This window comes from Mustela lutreola, chromosome 1, assembly GCF_030435805.1.
Source record: "Mustela lutreola isolate mMusLut2 chromosome 1, mMusLut2.pri, whole genome shotgun sequence".
Classification (NCBI taxonomy): Eukaryota; Metazoa; Chordata; class Mammalia; order Carnivora; family Mustelidae; genus Mustela; species Mustela lutreola.
The window spans coordinates 129526949-129542769 of NC_081290.1; the positions used below are offsets into that span (position 1 = coordinate 129526949).

At 38.8% G+C, this 15821-nt stretch overlaps 1 protein-coding gene across 11 annotated transcripts in view; it reads left to right on the forward strand.

The window, feature by feature from the left end:
- Window positions 1-15821, forward strand: part of RAPGEF2 (Rap guanine nucleotide exchange factor 2) — a 234978-nt gene that overhangs the window by 56148 nt on the left and 163009 nt on the right. For all 11 annotated transcript variants that reach the window (XM_059174198.1, XM_059174185.1, XM_059174188.1 and 8 more), the window contains exon 2: window positions 8668-8738. In XM_059174198.1, coding sequence (XP_059030181.1) covers window positions 8668-8738 — 71 coding nt within the window. The remainder of the gene's footprint in view (window positions 1-8667; window positions 8739-15821) is intronic.

Below are 15821 nucleotides of genomic sequence, written 5' to 3' on the forward strand. Positions count from 1 at the left end.
ACACCAAGCTGTAGGTTCTAACTGTGTTGTTTAGAGGAGTGTTGGGGAGGAGAGAGTATGTTTGGTTGATTTTTTTTTTTTTTTTTAATAGAAATGAATGATAGTCCAGGTATATTTTATTAGAGCGGTATGTGCATGTTTCTGTGTTTACGTGTGTGTGTGCGCATGTGTACGCCTGTGTCCAGCTGATTGAGCTTCTGGTTTTTACTCTTAATCAGATGTTTAAATGTTAATTGAAAGGTAGTCATTCACTGCTTGCTAGCTTAATCATGGATAGCAAAAACCGGGTTAGCATTAAATTTACTGGAAATAATTTTCTAGTGTGTTATTCTGTACATGTGAAATTAAAATTTCACTACATAATTTTTTACTCTGAGAAATTAGAGTTAGATAGTGACTTTAAAGTGAAGATATGTTTTGTTTTTGCTGCCTAGGAGATGTGAATTCTGGGAAGCTGTAAACTTGGTAGTAATGCATTGTTCTGAAGGGGAAATACTGATACTGACTCTTGAAAACAGGAATCGTGGACTGATTTAGACACTTGATATTTTTCTCATTCGTGCAAAAGATGAGTTTTTTAGTTACAACTAAATTGTTGATTTTCTAATGAGAAACTTTAATCTTCACAAGTGAAATTTAATTGCTTCGATGGCTTTTCTCCCTTAGGATATGAACATGAACATAGGGCGCAATATGCACCCTAAGTTGTTCAATGTAATGCCACTCATTTAGTAATCATGAAAATTGCCTTGTGATGTCTGCTGTTGCTGTAGCTTTTAACTCTTGCATTTTCTTCAGTGAGAGGTAAGCTCTTTGAGAATGAGGATAGACTTCATCTCTCTCTTAGAATTTATGAAGTACTTTTTTTTTCTATCTTCTTCAGCTCATCTCCCCTAAAACGTAACTGCTCTTAAGTCTCCCTGACACTAACTTGAAGTAGAGGAATCTTGGGACAAGGGTGTGTTTTGTTGAACCTAGATGTCTATCTTGTAATTGTCATTCAGTAATTCAGGAGAGAATACCTTCGTAAGTACTTTTGTCTCAAATTTAGCAACTGTTCAAAAACTCTCTTTTTTAAAGATATAAGGGATGCTTTCTTTGGTGGAAAGCACCTGAGGAAATTTTAGTCAAACAGAGTAGCTTGAATCTGTACTTTTTACTTCCAGAATTCCTTATGCATGTGTGTTGTAAAGATACAATGCTGAAAAGCCTGAAGCTGGAGAAATAAATCCAAGCTGTGTCCAAGATGACCAGTAATATCATTTTTCTGTGTTTTGATATGTGAATTTGAATGAAATTACAATTCTGAGAGATTATTTCCTTTCAGGTATAAATTAGTAAGCTCAGAAACAGTCTTCACAGGACTTAAGGTTGAAATTGCTGTTTAAGAACTTAAGAATTTTACCGAAAATCATACACTCCACCGTGGATTTTTTCCATGAACTGTGTGATGGTGTAACTCTGGGATATGAAGGACTTAGATTGCACAAAACACTTCAGCAGTGTTATGATTTGATTTTTTTGTTTTGTTTTGTTTTAAATGCTCTGTTGCTTTGCTAGGACATGTGGGATAGGGAAGCTGCTTTAAAATAAGGTTGTTCCTGCTGGGGATGATTGGAATTAAGTGATTTTAATGGGTGTGCTGATGGATTTCTCTCCCCCCGCCACCCCTTTTCATTAGAGGCACAAGGGAAAGGACCTGTTGTTTTCTCAGATGATCTTAAGGAATGCTTTAACCACTCAAATCTCTTAAGTATATATGTAATGGAAATGTACTTGAGACTAATGAAGGAGATTGCAAGTCATGGAAAAGGACTGTTGGACCTGACTGCCCCCTTGTGGCCCTTTACAGAATTGTCTTGGACTGTAGGAGTTTTGCACAGCTCTCAACACCAAGGTTGAAAACCTGTTTTTTCCCTTTTCTTTTTTCCATTGTGATTCTCAGGAGTATTCACTTTAAGGTGCTGTATACCACCACCCTTGCAGGAAGGTTGCCCTTTCTTTTCTTTGCATCTTGTGCATTCACAATCTGTTGATAACACAGATTAGAAAAAGGTGTAAAATAGAACAGAGTGACTTTGTTCAAGGTGCTTATTGTCTAGTTGAGGAGATTTTAAAATGCAAACTCTTGAAAGTAAAGAGGCTGCACAGAACACATGTGCAAGGTCACGTATAAGTGGCACAGGAAGTAGGATCTTTATTGGCTCAGAGAGGAAGTGCACACTGCAAAATGGGGTCTGGGAAACATGCTTTTCACTAGGGTGAGAGGGACTTTGTGAGACTGGACCCAAGGATTGTTGGTCATTTGTATGGAAAGGGTGCAAGAGATTGTTGGTGTTTGGGCTTTATTCAGAAGCCCTACTGGGAGGGGGTGGTTTGGAAGCAGGAGGTTTGAATGGGACGGGCTTGAAACAGTGCGCAGGTAGATGCTCTGGAGGTAATAGGCATCTTCTGCCTACCAAACCTGATACAAATATTGGGATTTATAAAGCAGACAATTTAAGGGACCCTTTAAAAGTTTTATAAATAATTCATTTGACTATATTTTTATTTTTTTAGAGATACATATGGAAAGGGTACATTAATTTGTAAAAATTATGATGTATATGATTTCAGGACCATATTTAATTTTATATTTGTAGCATTACTGTGTGCTTGTATTCTGATCTCATAGGTAAGAAAATCAGCTACAAGTTTCCAGCGGTCTATGCGTGCCAAGTGTTGTTTTGAAATAAAATATGTTAGCTATACAGCCTAGCTGAGTACTAGTATTTACTTTATTTTGCAAATATAGTCTCTGTAGGCACCCGAAGTCACACATCTTGGCAGTGATGGGGATGAGGATGTGAACTCTGTGCCATTTGACACCCAAACCTATGCTCTTTCCATATCCTTTTTAGGATAATTGTTTTATATGCTTTAGTGTACAAAAGTGGAGAATCTTACAAATAAAACTTTTCAGCCTTACCACTGTGTCAGTAGACACAGAGAAACTTGCAGACTTCTCGCCTTTTTGCCCTCTCCCCCATTTGGCTATGCACTTGGGTTTGAGCCTTGAATATTCTAGCTTTTAATGTCCTTATTAATAATGTTTAAGACATAGCTCTGTAATTCCTTGTTAGTGATCTTTGGCCTACAAGGAAAATTACCTTTTTGTCTTTGCAAGGGAGAATAAATTGGCATCAGTACTGATGCCACTTAAGCAGGTTACTTCTTTCTTACATTTAAATCTGTAGGTGCTTAACCCTGGGGTCTCCATAGGCCTGCTAATTATAGCATAATCTTGGCCTTAGTCTCTTTGATGATTGAGATAAAAAGTCTTTTTAAAGAATCAACTCCCCCCCCTTTTTTAAAATTTATCTTATAACTGGAGGGTTATACCCCTTGACCACCTTACTACTTACAGTTTAAATACATAGCTTCATAGGGCATCTGACTGACTCAGTCTGTGGAACTTGTGACTCTTGATCTTTGGGTTGTGAGTTTGAGCCCCACACTGAGTGTAGAGATTACATAAAAGTAAAATCTTAAAAAAAATACATAGCTTCACAAGATGCATATCTTTTTTTTTTTCCCTCGTAGTGCAGTGCAAAATACTGCCTCTCCTGTTTACAAAGAATCTCTAGAGGAAAGGAGGAAGGAGTGCACAACACTAATTGTGGGAAAGGGTAGAGGAATACTTCTCTTTTCTCAGATCTCCAAAGATTGTATTAAAATATTTTGTAAGTTGTTGGCAAATCGCCGATTCAGGTGAACAAGTGAAATTGAAAGCTGGTTTTAAACGCACTATAAATGTGCTATCAGTCCGATTATATTCTGAATGAGCCTCTAAGGGGAAATTAAAGAAAGAGACCAAGATGCAGAAAACTTTCCTTCTGACTTTCCTGTTAGAGCTGTGTTGTGCTTATAGACTCCAGCAAGAGGGTTGGTTGAGGTTGTGGAGAACTAGAGAATGCTTTTGGGTTTTGATATGTGGTTTATGTTTGGAGCAAAGGTTTGTTTGTTTGTTTTTATTTTCATGGAAAATTGCATTCCAGTTGCCCTGTCAGTATTCTTGTCTGCTGGGCTGCAGTGTTTTTATGGTCACCCAATCTGCTTTTAAATAGCATCTATTTTTGTAAAAAGGATGTCCTTCCTAGGGTAGAAGGAAAAGCTTATTGTCCCAAAAAATGCTGCTTCCTGGTTAAAGCATCATGTTCCTGTTTGTCTTCAAGACTGGAAAAATTTGGGGAAAAATAACTTCCATTTTTAAGGATCCTTTAAAATAGCTGTGGTCATGTGAATTGTATTTGTCTTGGGAGGAGCAGTTGGGGGATTCTCAGTTTGCATATCATAGTTTCTTGACTGAAATGTTGGTTGGGATACTTCAAGTGATTTAATGCTCCAGCATTTGTTTTTCTGCAGTCAAGTTTGTTGAAATGTAACTTCAGTCTGTGAGTATCTCTTGTTTGCATAGAAAAGGCACTTATAATCCAATAATATAACTCCCTGAAGGTCCTACATTTCCTTGTTTATCTTCAGAGAAAGCCCTTGCTCTGTGATGCAGCAAGCAGGTCTGCTTTTCACTGGGGTTTGCAGATTCCATGTTGGTCCGAGAGCTAATCTTCCTCAGCACCTCACCCTTCTGCATCTTTGTATGTTTGCTAAGTAAAGGCAATTCCATGCCAATTTGTAGATTATTTTAATAAAGACCAACTCTTAAGGGGAAACGAGGGTTAAAATTTAGAGGTGAAAAGTGAAGAGCAGAGCAGTTAGGGGTGACCTCTAAGGGCAAGGAAGCGGGTGGAAGTGGTTCCTGGACAGAGCTGGGTTGCTTCACCTGGCCTCTCATGCCCCCATACCTCTTCCCTTACCCTGCTGATATTTTTCATTTCTCTTGGTTGTGCTGCCTGCATACATTTACAGATCTGTTTAGACCATGCAAATGCAAATGGATGCAGACAGCTCACTGGGAAGACTCAAGCTCCCCCCACCCTCGATTTAATTTTAATTTTTAGACCAGGGCATTGATACCTCAGAATGAGGTTTGGGGTAATACAAGATCGCTGGACACATGGGGAGAGGGTAGGAAAAAATGCCTAGGAAGATCCAAAAGGTCATCTTGCCTATTTCAAAATATTACTTGGTCCACTTTGCTCCTAGGAAAGGAAAATAAGAAAGCTTGTCTTCCTTTTTGCCTTTCAGTGTTATTTACCTTACTTGAAATCCCTAATCATCACTAAACCTAATATTTGGCCACTGTGCTCTTTATTGAAGAAAAATTTAGCCAGAGTCTTTATTCCTGTAGTTTACATTTCTTCTGCTCACCTCCAATGTTCTCTGTTTCCTCAGAGTTAGGAGGAGAGATTTCCTGATGCCTTTTCCAAAGCTTTTCTGCTTTTCCTACCTACCCAAATCTGTGATGGTTGTATTCATATTGCACAGTGAAACATTAGACTTACTTGTTGCTGCCATCTAGACATCACTTCTTACCATTCCCGCTGTTAGTTAACAACTAAGAGATCTCATGTTTAGATAGAATGTATCTGTAAAGTCATCTAATTCAAGCTAGGTAATATTGCCTTCCATTTAACAGCTTCATTTAGAAGAATGTCTGTTCCTTGAGTTTATAAGCTCCTTGTGACATAAACCATTTAAAATAAGTTTCTTTTGAGATGACTTATTCTAGGAGTAATAGAAGAAACTGGACATAATCATTGAATTCATTTCAAGCGTTGAATTCAATTCAGGAAGTTTAGTCTCTTTAGATACCTGAAGTGTATTAAATGGTTGCCTAGGATTCTGATTGTGTACTGTGTAAGTGACATGTTTAAATGTATTCCCCTGAAAATTCACATCATGATTATGTGAGCTGCAGATGTCTTATTTATGCAGTGACATACATATAGATTTGGTCATGCAGTGGTGAGGTAATGCAGTCCCTTTCCTTCACACTCGGAGTTTCATAATGCAGGCTCCTGTAACAGCTTTCTGACCCATTTACTGATGTCAGTGACTTAGAGGTGAGAACACATCATTGTTCTCTACGTTTTTTAACTAATCCACAATCTTATTTAATTTTCAGGTTATAATGATACATATTGCCTTAAGATAAATAATGTAGTTATTGTCCTTAAATACACTTTATATAATCATATAGGTTGTACATTCATACTCAGTTTTGCATCCATACTGACGCATGTGACGTAACAGATTCAGGAAGGTATCCCCTGAACAATGAAACTCTACAGTGTTAAAAAACAGCATATTAATAAAGTGCCATTTCATTAAGGGCTGTGCTCTTTTACTTTGATTTTGCTGGGTTTGTTTGAACAAGACAGTTGATTATTTAAGACATGTTGTCTTTTAAGACTTTTCAGGGTGTTTTTCCCCCTCTGTTCCTTTCCTAAGCTTCCAAATTCTTGCTTCTATCATGTTTCTTTTAGACTTCTCCCTTCTCCAGCTTTAAAAAATTTTTTATTTCTTTTACTGCTCTCCCAATATACCTTTTTTTTTTTTTTTTTTGGTCATTGTAAATTTATTTGGTTGGTGAGTGTTAAATGAATGTGAATAGTGTTGTCTGTTTGCTTAAATAAGAATGTTGTAGATCTTGGGCAGGTTATAACCCAAGGTTGATAGGTAATTCAGTGAAATATGTAAGACTTTAGTATTAGATTCAGAATATAAGCTCTTCAGAAACAGGGGAGCGGGGGCAGTCTTTCCATACTATTTAAATACGGCAAATAGCACACATATTTATAATATCTAAAATAGAATATGAACTTTAGGATTGTCCAGAAAGGCCCTTATTATAGCTATTAAAAAAAAAAAAAAACCAACTCAATAATTAGGACACTTTTTTTTTTTTTTAACATGGGGAAATTTTATTCAAAATATGTATTTTTAACTTTTCTTCATCTATATAAAGATTTGGCAGCATGGGGTCCCATGCTAACCTACAGAAGAAAGCAGTCACTTTAGACAAGTCACCCCAGATTGCTCCAGTCAATTAGGACACTTTTTATTGATTTTCACTACATGCAAATAGAACATTATGATTGGAGTCTGATTACTTCTAAAGAAGGAGTTTATTAGCTTTAGGAATGCAGACTTTGTTAACTAGATGGTGGGAAAGTTTTGTTTTAGCTTTCTTGTTTGTATTGAATTTATAGGGTCTAGTTTTAGGTTTCAATCTTTAAATAACTTTAAATAGGCTTGTGGGGTGCTCGCTTCGGCAGCACATATACTAAAAAGGCTTGTGGGAAATAACAAGGATTGTAGATGAATAAAGTGGAAGACTCATCAGTTTATTTGGAAGTTGATCACCAGAGGGTGGCACTTTAAATGTCTAATAATTGATAAATTTTAAATTTGGACAATTTAGAGCTATAAATAAGGTTTTTATTTCCCCTTATCACATCACAATATTGTTTTAAGGACTACATTATAATATTTTAGGCTGTAAACCTCCTTAGCATCCTCTTAAGAAGGTTTGAATTTCTTACCTAGTTGTTACCACTATCCCTTAACTGTGCCCTTAATATTTGAAATTTAATTGCACATATAGTTTGAATTGTTTAGAAAGGTATTCATAAGGCTACAGAATTTTTTTTCTTAATTAAAGAGGATTAAGGGACCCTTGGATTGCTCATTGGTTAATTAAAGAGAATTAAGGGACACCTGGATTGCTCATCAGTTAAGCATTTGGCTTCCGCTCAGGTCATGATCACCCCCACGGTCCTGGGATCAAGCCCTGCATTGGGCTCCTTTCTTAGCAGGGATCCTGCTTGTCCCTCTGCCTCACATTCCCCCTACTTGTTCTGCTCTCTCTCTGACAAATAACATCTTAAAAAAAGAAAAAAAAGAGAGGATTAAGTTGAACCAAAGTAATATAAGACTTGTATACTGAAAAGTGTAAAACATTGTTGAAAGAAATTAAGGAAGACCTAAGTAAATGGTAGAACATCCCCATGCCATGGGTTGTAAGACTAACTGTTGTTAAGATGGCAGTATTACCTGAGTTGATCTACTGACTCAGTGCAATCCTTATTAAAATTTCAGCTGGCTTCCCCCACCCCCCCCTATGGATTGCCCACCCATGCCCTCTTCCTATGGCTCTTCCTCTGGGGTGAGGAGGGTGCAGTGGGTGTCAGAGCCCAGAGGGCAGGGGAGGATCATGCACTTGGCCTTCACTGGATTCTGTGCCATGATTCAGTGCTGCTGTGGCCTCCAGCAAAAAAATAAAAATAATAAAAATTATAGTATGTGAATTATATCTCAATAGAACTCTTATTTTAAAACAAAACAAACAGGATATGGGCATCTGGGTGGGTCAGTCAGTTAAGCGTCAGACTCTTGGATTTGGTTCAGGTCATGGTCTCAACAATGGTGGGAATGAGCCCTGCCTGGGGCTCTAGGCTGGAGCCCACTTCAGATTCTACCCCCACCCTACACATGCGCTAACACACACACTCTCTCGCTCAAAATAAATAATGTCTTTTTAAAAAAATGATAATTTTCCAAGTTTCTTAAAATACTTATTTTCATAAGTTTAAGCCAATTTATTTTATATTTTAATACCCTACTCTATATCCCCAAGGTGGTTGAATGGATGACATTTCTGTGATTTAGCTTTTCTCTTGATTTTTCTTAAAAAGTCTAATAATTTCTATTTTTCTTTTCAAACAGGATTTGGAAATAGTATATTCCTATTTACATGGTATGGAAGCCTTATCAAACTTGAGAGAGCACCAACTTAGGTAAGTCATTTTACAATAACTAATAATGGGATGCTGGAGTTTTATATGATACTTTATTATGGTTAAGTAGGTTTAGAAATAACTTACAAAAACTGCCTCATCTTGCCTCTGTAGTTGGTAGTATAAGTTTTACATCCTTATAGTAATTTTTTGACATTTCTGCCATAGTGATATCCTCTCTTCCTCTGTATCCTGCTCCCCTCCCTCCTCATCTAAAGGAATAAACACTACTTGGTGAATACCCCAAAAGGACTATTATTTGCTGTCCTTGCAAACAGAGATCTACATTTTAGCATTTAGATACATAGGAAACCAGAATGTTTTTAACCATTCAAAGAACAATTAGGTTCATTATTTTAGTATGTTTTAGGTCTTGGCATGGCATTAAGTTAACTGCCTTTTTTTGGTAAGCACGTATAAAATCTTATAGATTCTATTCTACAGTGATAGAGTAAGCTTAATTATGGTTATCTGGGCTATACTAAAAGAACAAAAAAATACAATCCAACGATTTTGTCTTAACTGGAACAGACTATAAAGGACCTTGGGAAGATGAATTATATATAAACACCAGCAAGGACATAGAGAAGGGTTTGTTTCCTCCAACTGTAGCTAGTTTTGATACTAGCAGTTTTTAATTATTGAAAGAATACTTTTTCTGTATATTTTCCCTTTACTCTTTAAACACTAATTAATTTGCGGGCATGTCAATTTCATATTTAGTTGTTAATTGAAAAAAGTGTCAAGAGGATTGAGTACTTCTAAAATTTAATTTTTGATGAAAATCATTTAAATTAAAGTAGATTGCAGGTTAAGTGTTTAAATATTCAAGTTTTATTGTAAAGGGCAAAACCATTGGGAATTTAGAAGATGGCTCAAATTAAAGTAGGAATGATATTTAAAGGGTCTTTCATCTTGTGTTTTTGGTGACAACTACCCTAAGAAGAAATTTTAGTACTATTTGATTGAATGTAGTTAATCTGCAAGTGCAAATGGAATTATGGAATAAGCAAATATAAACGGCACATTCCCATGTGTGTATAAAAGCACACATGGATAATATTTAAATAATGTTTACACATATTGATTGTATAATGTATGTCTATAGTATATGTGGTTGTAAAATTATTTAGGTAACAGATTCTGTGCAATAGAATAAGGACAATTTTAATACTTCTTTTGGAAATTTTCAAAATTATGAAAGTAAGTAGTGTGATGAAGTCCATTAATCCATCAACCCAACTTTAGAACCACCAATTTTCCTCTGTTTCAAAGGGAAATTTTTTGGGTAGAAATAACCGATTAATTCAGTGGTATAGTTGAATCTATTTATACTTTAGAAAGTCTGTTTTGGAGACTATACTATGGAGACTAAGACTATGTTTAGTTTGTTGGCATGAGCTGACAGGGAGGGAACTTTAAGATGTTTATCTTATTCTGTTTATGTTAAAAATCATTTGTTTCTGATATTTATGGAAAATATCTGCTGAAACTAACTTCATTCCCTTTTTAGAATAAGATCAAGATACCAACATGATTAATAACAAAAAATAGAGTTACAGATAAATACAATGACTTGGATAAACTACTTTACAGTAGCTACCATTTCTAGGAAAAATATCTTATTTAGATAATATATTTTTTGATAGATAATATTTTTTAGATAATATATTATTTGAATTTTATACATAAAAATGTTATCCCTGGGATTAACAGAGGATAGTTAAGACTTCCATATAATGGAGGTTTCTGGTTTTAGAAAAGAAACAGCAGCACTTAATCAAGATTTGAAAGTTTGTTTATTCAGTGTTGGGTAATAGAACATTAGTCTTCTCTGAGGGACAGCAGAGGCTTTCATTTATTTGAAAACTATAGCTTTGCATTATTGTGGCCCACCCATGTGTAAGCAGTAAAGCGCTTCTGAGTGTTAATTGATGGGCAGTAATGACCATGTTGCTGTAAGATCACATATTCTGTGCAGTTTATAGGTTTTCAGGTCTTCAGTTAAAAACTATATTTTTTCAACATTTTATTTTTCTAACATTTACTCCCTGAATCCACATGGATTAAAAGCAGCATATTTGCCAAAAGGACAGAGGATGCTATAGTTAGGAGAGGAGGTCAAAAATCTGAGAAAGCCAAGTAACACTCTGGACCTAGTCAGTGTTGGAAAAAAGAGCCTGCTGAAATATATATTCTTTAGCATTACATGTCAGTGTCATTATTGTTATATGAGCAGTTTTAGATCATTAAGAAACCACCAAATTATGCTTATTATGCTCTTGAGGAATTCAGGGCATATCAGTGTGCTTTTTGTAAATCATCCTCCAGTGATGTTCAAAGATGACCACCAGTTTTAGTACTTTCCCCATTTATTTGTCTTATAGGAGATTTCATTGTGATTGTCTGAGGGTACTGGTTAGGTTGATTTATTCAGCCAACAGTCATTGATTGTGTGCCTACCATGTGCTGGACCCTGACATAAGCCATGGAGATACACTGAAGTAGTCCAAGACTCTGCCATCATGGAACTTATGTTCCTGGGGGGCAGACAAGAGCTGAGTAAAAGGGGGTGTGTTGTTTCATTCAGATGTTAGTGTTTTCAGCACAGTGCAAAGCCATAGCTCAGGAGATTCAACCAAGGGTAGGTTATAGTCTGCTGAGGCTGAAGAAAAGACCCAGAAGCAGTGATTGAGACACAAGTTCATGGAGGGAACTTATGTACACGGAATCCAAGAAAAGCAGACTGGACAAAACACCTGCTTCTGGGACCCACAGGCGATAAGTTTTTATAGTGTAGCAACTTAGTCTAGCAGCTGTCTATAGCCCTTCCCCTCCTTCCATGGCCAGCATTCCAAGGAGCTCAGGGCCCACCATCCAGTCCCTCTGGGTTGGCCACCCCTAGAGCTCCTACCTTGAATGCTGAGCAACATGCTCTTGTACATACTCTGCTTGATTGGATTATAAAGGGAGGGTGAGATCTCTGTATTCTCAAGATGGTGATTCACAGGAACATTTGGAGTGTGCTTGTACAAACTAACTTTCTACCATGTACCATATACTCCACCTGTCCTACACTGGTTGGTCCATACTTTTTGTTGTTTTTGTTGTTGTCGAGAGGTGGTGGCAGGGAATGACAGAGAGAGAGGGAGAGACAGAATCTTAAGCAGGTTTCATGACCCTGAGATCATGACCTGAGATGAAAAGAAGAGTCAGATGCTCAAATGACTGAGTCACCCAGGTGCCCATGGCCTATACATTTTTAAATTTTCTCTTCTTTCACAGTGTCTGTGGGACCAAGTATGCCGAAGTACATTGCAACTAAATCCTACAACAACAGTACAAGCCACAGTATCCAAATAATAGGAGAACACAAATGGCTAAGAAATTCTAGAAACAGGGGCACCTGGGTGGCTCAATGGGTTAAGCCTCTGCCTTCGGCTCAGGTCATGATTCCTGGGTCCTGGGATCGAGCCCCACAATGGGCTCTCTGCTTAGCAGGGAGCCTGCTTCCCCCCGCCCCCCACCTCTCTGCCTACTTGTGATGTTTGTCTGTCAAATAAATAAATAAATCCTAAAAAAAAAGAAAAGAAAAGAAATTCTAGAAACATTTTGCCAGAGGAAGCCTGCAGTTGCTGAGAGGGAAGGGAGAGTTCACTATATACCCAACAGTTGGTTTTATTCTGTATAGAAGCTATGGTCAGGACCCAACTGGCAAATAGGTCCCCCATGCAGAGTCTAAAGGCAAAATGTAAGCTGTTCAGTAGCCACCAGAAGAGGCAGGTCATGATTGCTTACTAGAAAGCAGTAGGCAGTGTTGTTTTGGGATGACACCACCCATAATTGTGGTTTGGCTCCAGGTTTATAGTACCCAATTGTAGGCCTTCCCTCTGTTACACAGTGGGGCAGATCTGAAAAGGATGGTGGGGGTATAATAATTTCCATAAGGTGATTATGATAGTGTCTTTTTTTTTTTAGAGGTGGGGGGGAAGACTGCTAAGTAGGCTTTGCACCCAGCATAGAGCCCAGCATGGCGCTCAAGTCTCAGAACCCTGAGATCATGACCTGAGCCAAAATCAAGAGTTGGGTGCTTAACCGACGGAGCCACCCATGTGCCCCAGTAGTATTATTTTTTTATGAGAAGCCTGGGCTTGTGTACCTTCATTGTCTTTGGTGGAGTGGGATGAAGAATTGGGATGATCGTTATAGGTCCTGTTTTTGTCCTATTCCCCACTGGGCCAAAAACCTGAACCACTGTGGACTTCTTTATCACTTCCAGGGCCATTTAATTATATGTTCCCCTGTGGGTGGATCTTGCAGCAGGGACAATAGAAGGTTATCTCGTGCCTCTCCTTGCAGCAGAGAACATCCTTCCAGCATGCTGTCTACTTGTATTCTAAGACTGACATCAGGTCCTTGAGTGAGTAGAGTGTAGGCACTGGACTGATTAGAATGTACATGTTAATTTAATGCCCATATAGTTCTTGACAGGTAGCTTGTCCAGAGGGCCAGTGAATGCGTTTCTTGTTGCAATTGTTGTTTCAACAGCCAGTTCACACGTTCTTTCAGTCCAGGTGCCGTGGGATTGTGTGGTAGATGGAAATGCCAGTGGATATGTTGAGTATTGGCCCACTCTTGCACTTCATGTTGTGTAAACTGGGAGCCTTGGTTGCTGTCGATATCAGTGATACCCCATAGGCAGCACACAGCTGTTCTAGACTGCGGATGTTAGCCTTTTGGTTAGCATGCTTACTGGGGTAGGCTTGTAGGAGTCCTAATTAAGTGTCAGTACACATCAAAGTATAACAGCAGCCATCAGAGAAAGGGTAGTGGACCAGTGTAGTCAGTCTGCCATCTCCGAATGGGGTGCCACCCCTTGCTATTTGTCTAGTGTCTCTTGGCAGAGGTCATGGTTGTTTCTGAAGACAGGTTGAGCATTGTTAGCAGAGGGTTACAATGTCTTGTAACACCACAGTTAGCTCCAGTTCTTAGCAATGGCCCACAAGGTCTGTTGTCCTTGATGTTCTGTCTTCTTGTGTAGCCAGGTGGTAACATCTTCTGTTGGCATCTCTTCTAGGAGGTAGCCTTGGGCCAGCTAATCAGCTTGTTAGTTATCAGGTGGGGTGCATACTGTGTGTGCATCTACATGGCCAGTAGTGATGTTCATACCTCATAATTGCTGGAGAATGTCCTTCTACATGTTGCCCCAGAGTGGGTGCTCCATTACCTTCTAGTCTTGTGCCTTTCATGGAGAAGCCACATGGTCAGTTCTCTGTGTATATAACAGAGGGGGTCAGCTCGTGGAGCAGCACCACCAATGCTGCTCACAGTTTGGCCCACTGACTACTATGTCTAGTGCTAGAGTCTTTGAAGATTCTTTCAGTTGAGGGTTGGATGGCAATGGCCATCCAGGTGCAGGGTTTGACCCTTGCTGAGCCATCAGTGACCAGGCATGCTTAGGAATGGGTCTGTCCCCATCCAGCACAAAATGATGGCAGTCATGGTGGCTCTGCTGTGTCAGTTAATGGCTGTGACATAAGTTACAGGGCCAAGAATGGAGTACAGCTCCACACAAAGGGGGCTGTGTGTCAAGGTACTACATTGTTGAAGGTAGGCATGCCATTCAGCTAGTTCGGGCCTGGGTGCTGCCTGATTTGGCCTTTTGCAATGTACTCTTCAGCAATCCTGCTATAAGATATTGGATGTGAACAGTTACTGGGATCCCTTTAGTTATGTTTCCTACTTACCGTGAGGCATGGTAAATAGCACAGAGCTATTATTCTAAAATGCTGTATTGGGTCTCAGCTCCTTTTTATAAATGTGAACAGAAAACTGATAGCACACGTTTTTGCCCTTGCTGTTGCCACAAGCTCCATTCAGACCCTTCTGGGTAACTGGCTGCATCCAATTCATATGGCTGTCCCTGTACGAGAATACTTAAGGCTTCCATGTATTTATTTAATAGCCATTTTGGCTTGTTTAAATGCTTGCCTTGTCTTTGAAGACTAGTCCCATTTAGCTCCTTTTTAAACCAGTCTATGAAGGGGCAGAAGCAGGTGAGCCAGGCAAGGGGTAAACTGAAGCCGATACCCTAAGAGATCTATGAAAGTTTGTAACTGCTTTGGGATGGTGGGGCATGAGTGTACCTGTATTTTATCAACACTTGCTACAGAAACATCTTTTGTCTTATCCAGTGAGCCAGGGCCTTGTATTTTGTTTTTGTTGACTGCTCATCCTTGACTTGTTAGGTGAGAAAGCAATTCTGGTGCAGCGGACTGCAAAGTAGAAAAAGACTGAGAAGTTAACATTAGATCATCAGTGTCATGAAACAGACAGACCAACTGCCTCTGGAATTGCCTAGTGACTTAGGTCACTGGCCGCCAAGCTATGGCAAGTCTTGGGGCTCTATAAATACCCCGTGGTAGGATGAGGAATGTCTGTTCTTACCAGGTCAAAGCGGATTGCACTTGGCTTTCTGGGGCTATGGGAATACTGAGAAAGGTGCTAACCAGGTCTAACACATAATAATATGTACCTAGAACTTGCCCAATTCAAGTCAACAAGTGACATGATGTTGGGCACAATTGCATGAAGAGGGGGTACTGCCTTATTTAGTTCTCTGTAATCCACAGTCATTCTCCACATTCCATTTGGTTTCTTCACATGCCAGATGAGACTGTTATATAGACCATGAGTTGATCATATAATGCTCACATTGGCTAGTTCCTTAATCATGCCTGTGATTACTTCATGGCTTCCTGGGAGGTGATATGGTTTAATTGCCATCATCCTCTGTGGGACAAGTAGTATTTATTATAGCTGTCCATTTTGTATCTCTTCTTATTTGTTTGACCAAGTGCACCCTCAATTTGAATTCCCCTACAGTAGTCTGTAATGTTAGTCCTGAGAGGACATCCATTCCTAGAATATATTTGGGCATTGGGGTTATATTGACTGAATGGGGCTTTGGGGAGAGCTGTCCTGTCTGCACTTGCTGTAGTCTGCTTCATTTAGACGATACCACCCCCCGTCATCATCGATGGCAGAGATGGACCTTTGAAAGTAGTTATTTCCATAAAGGAC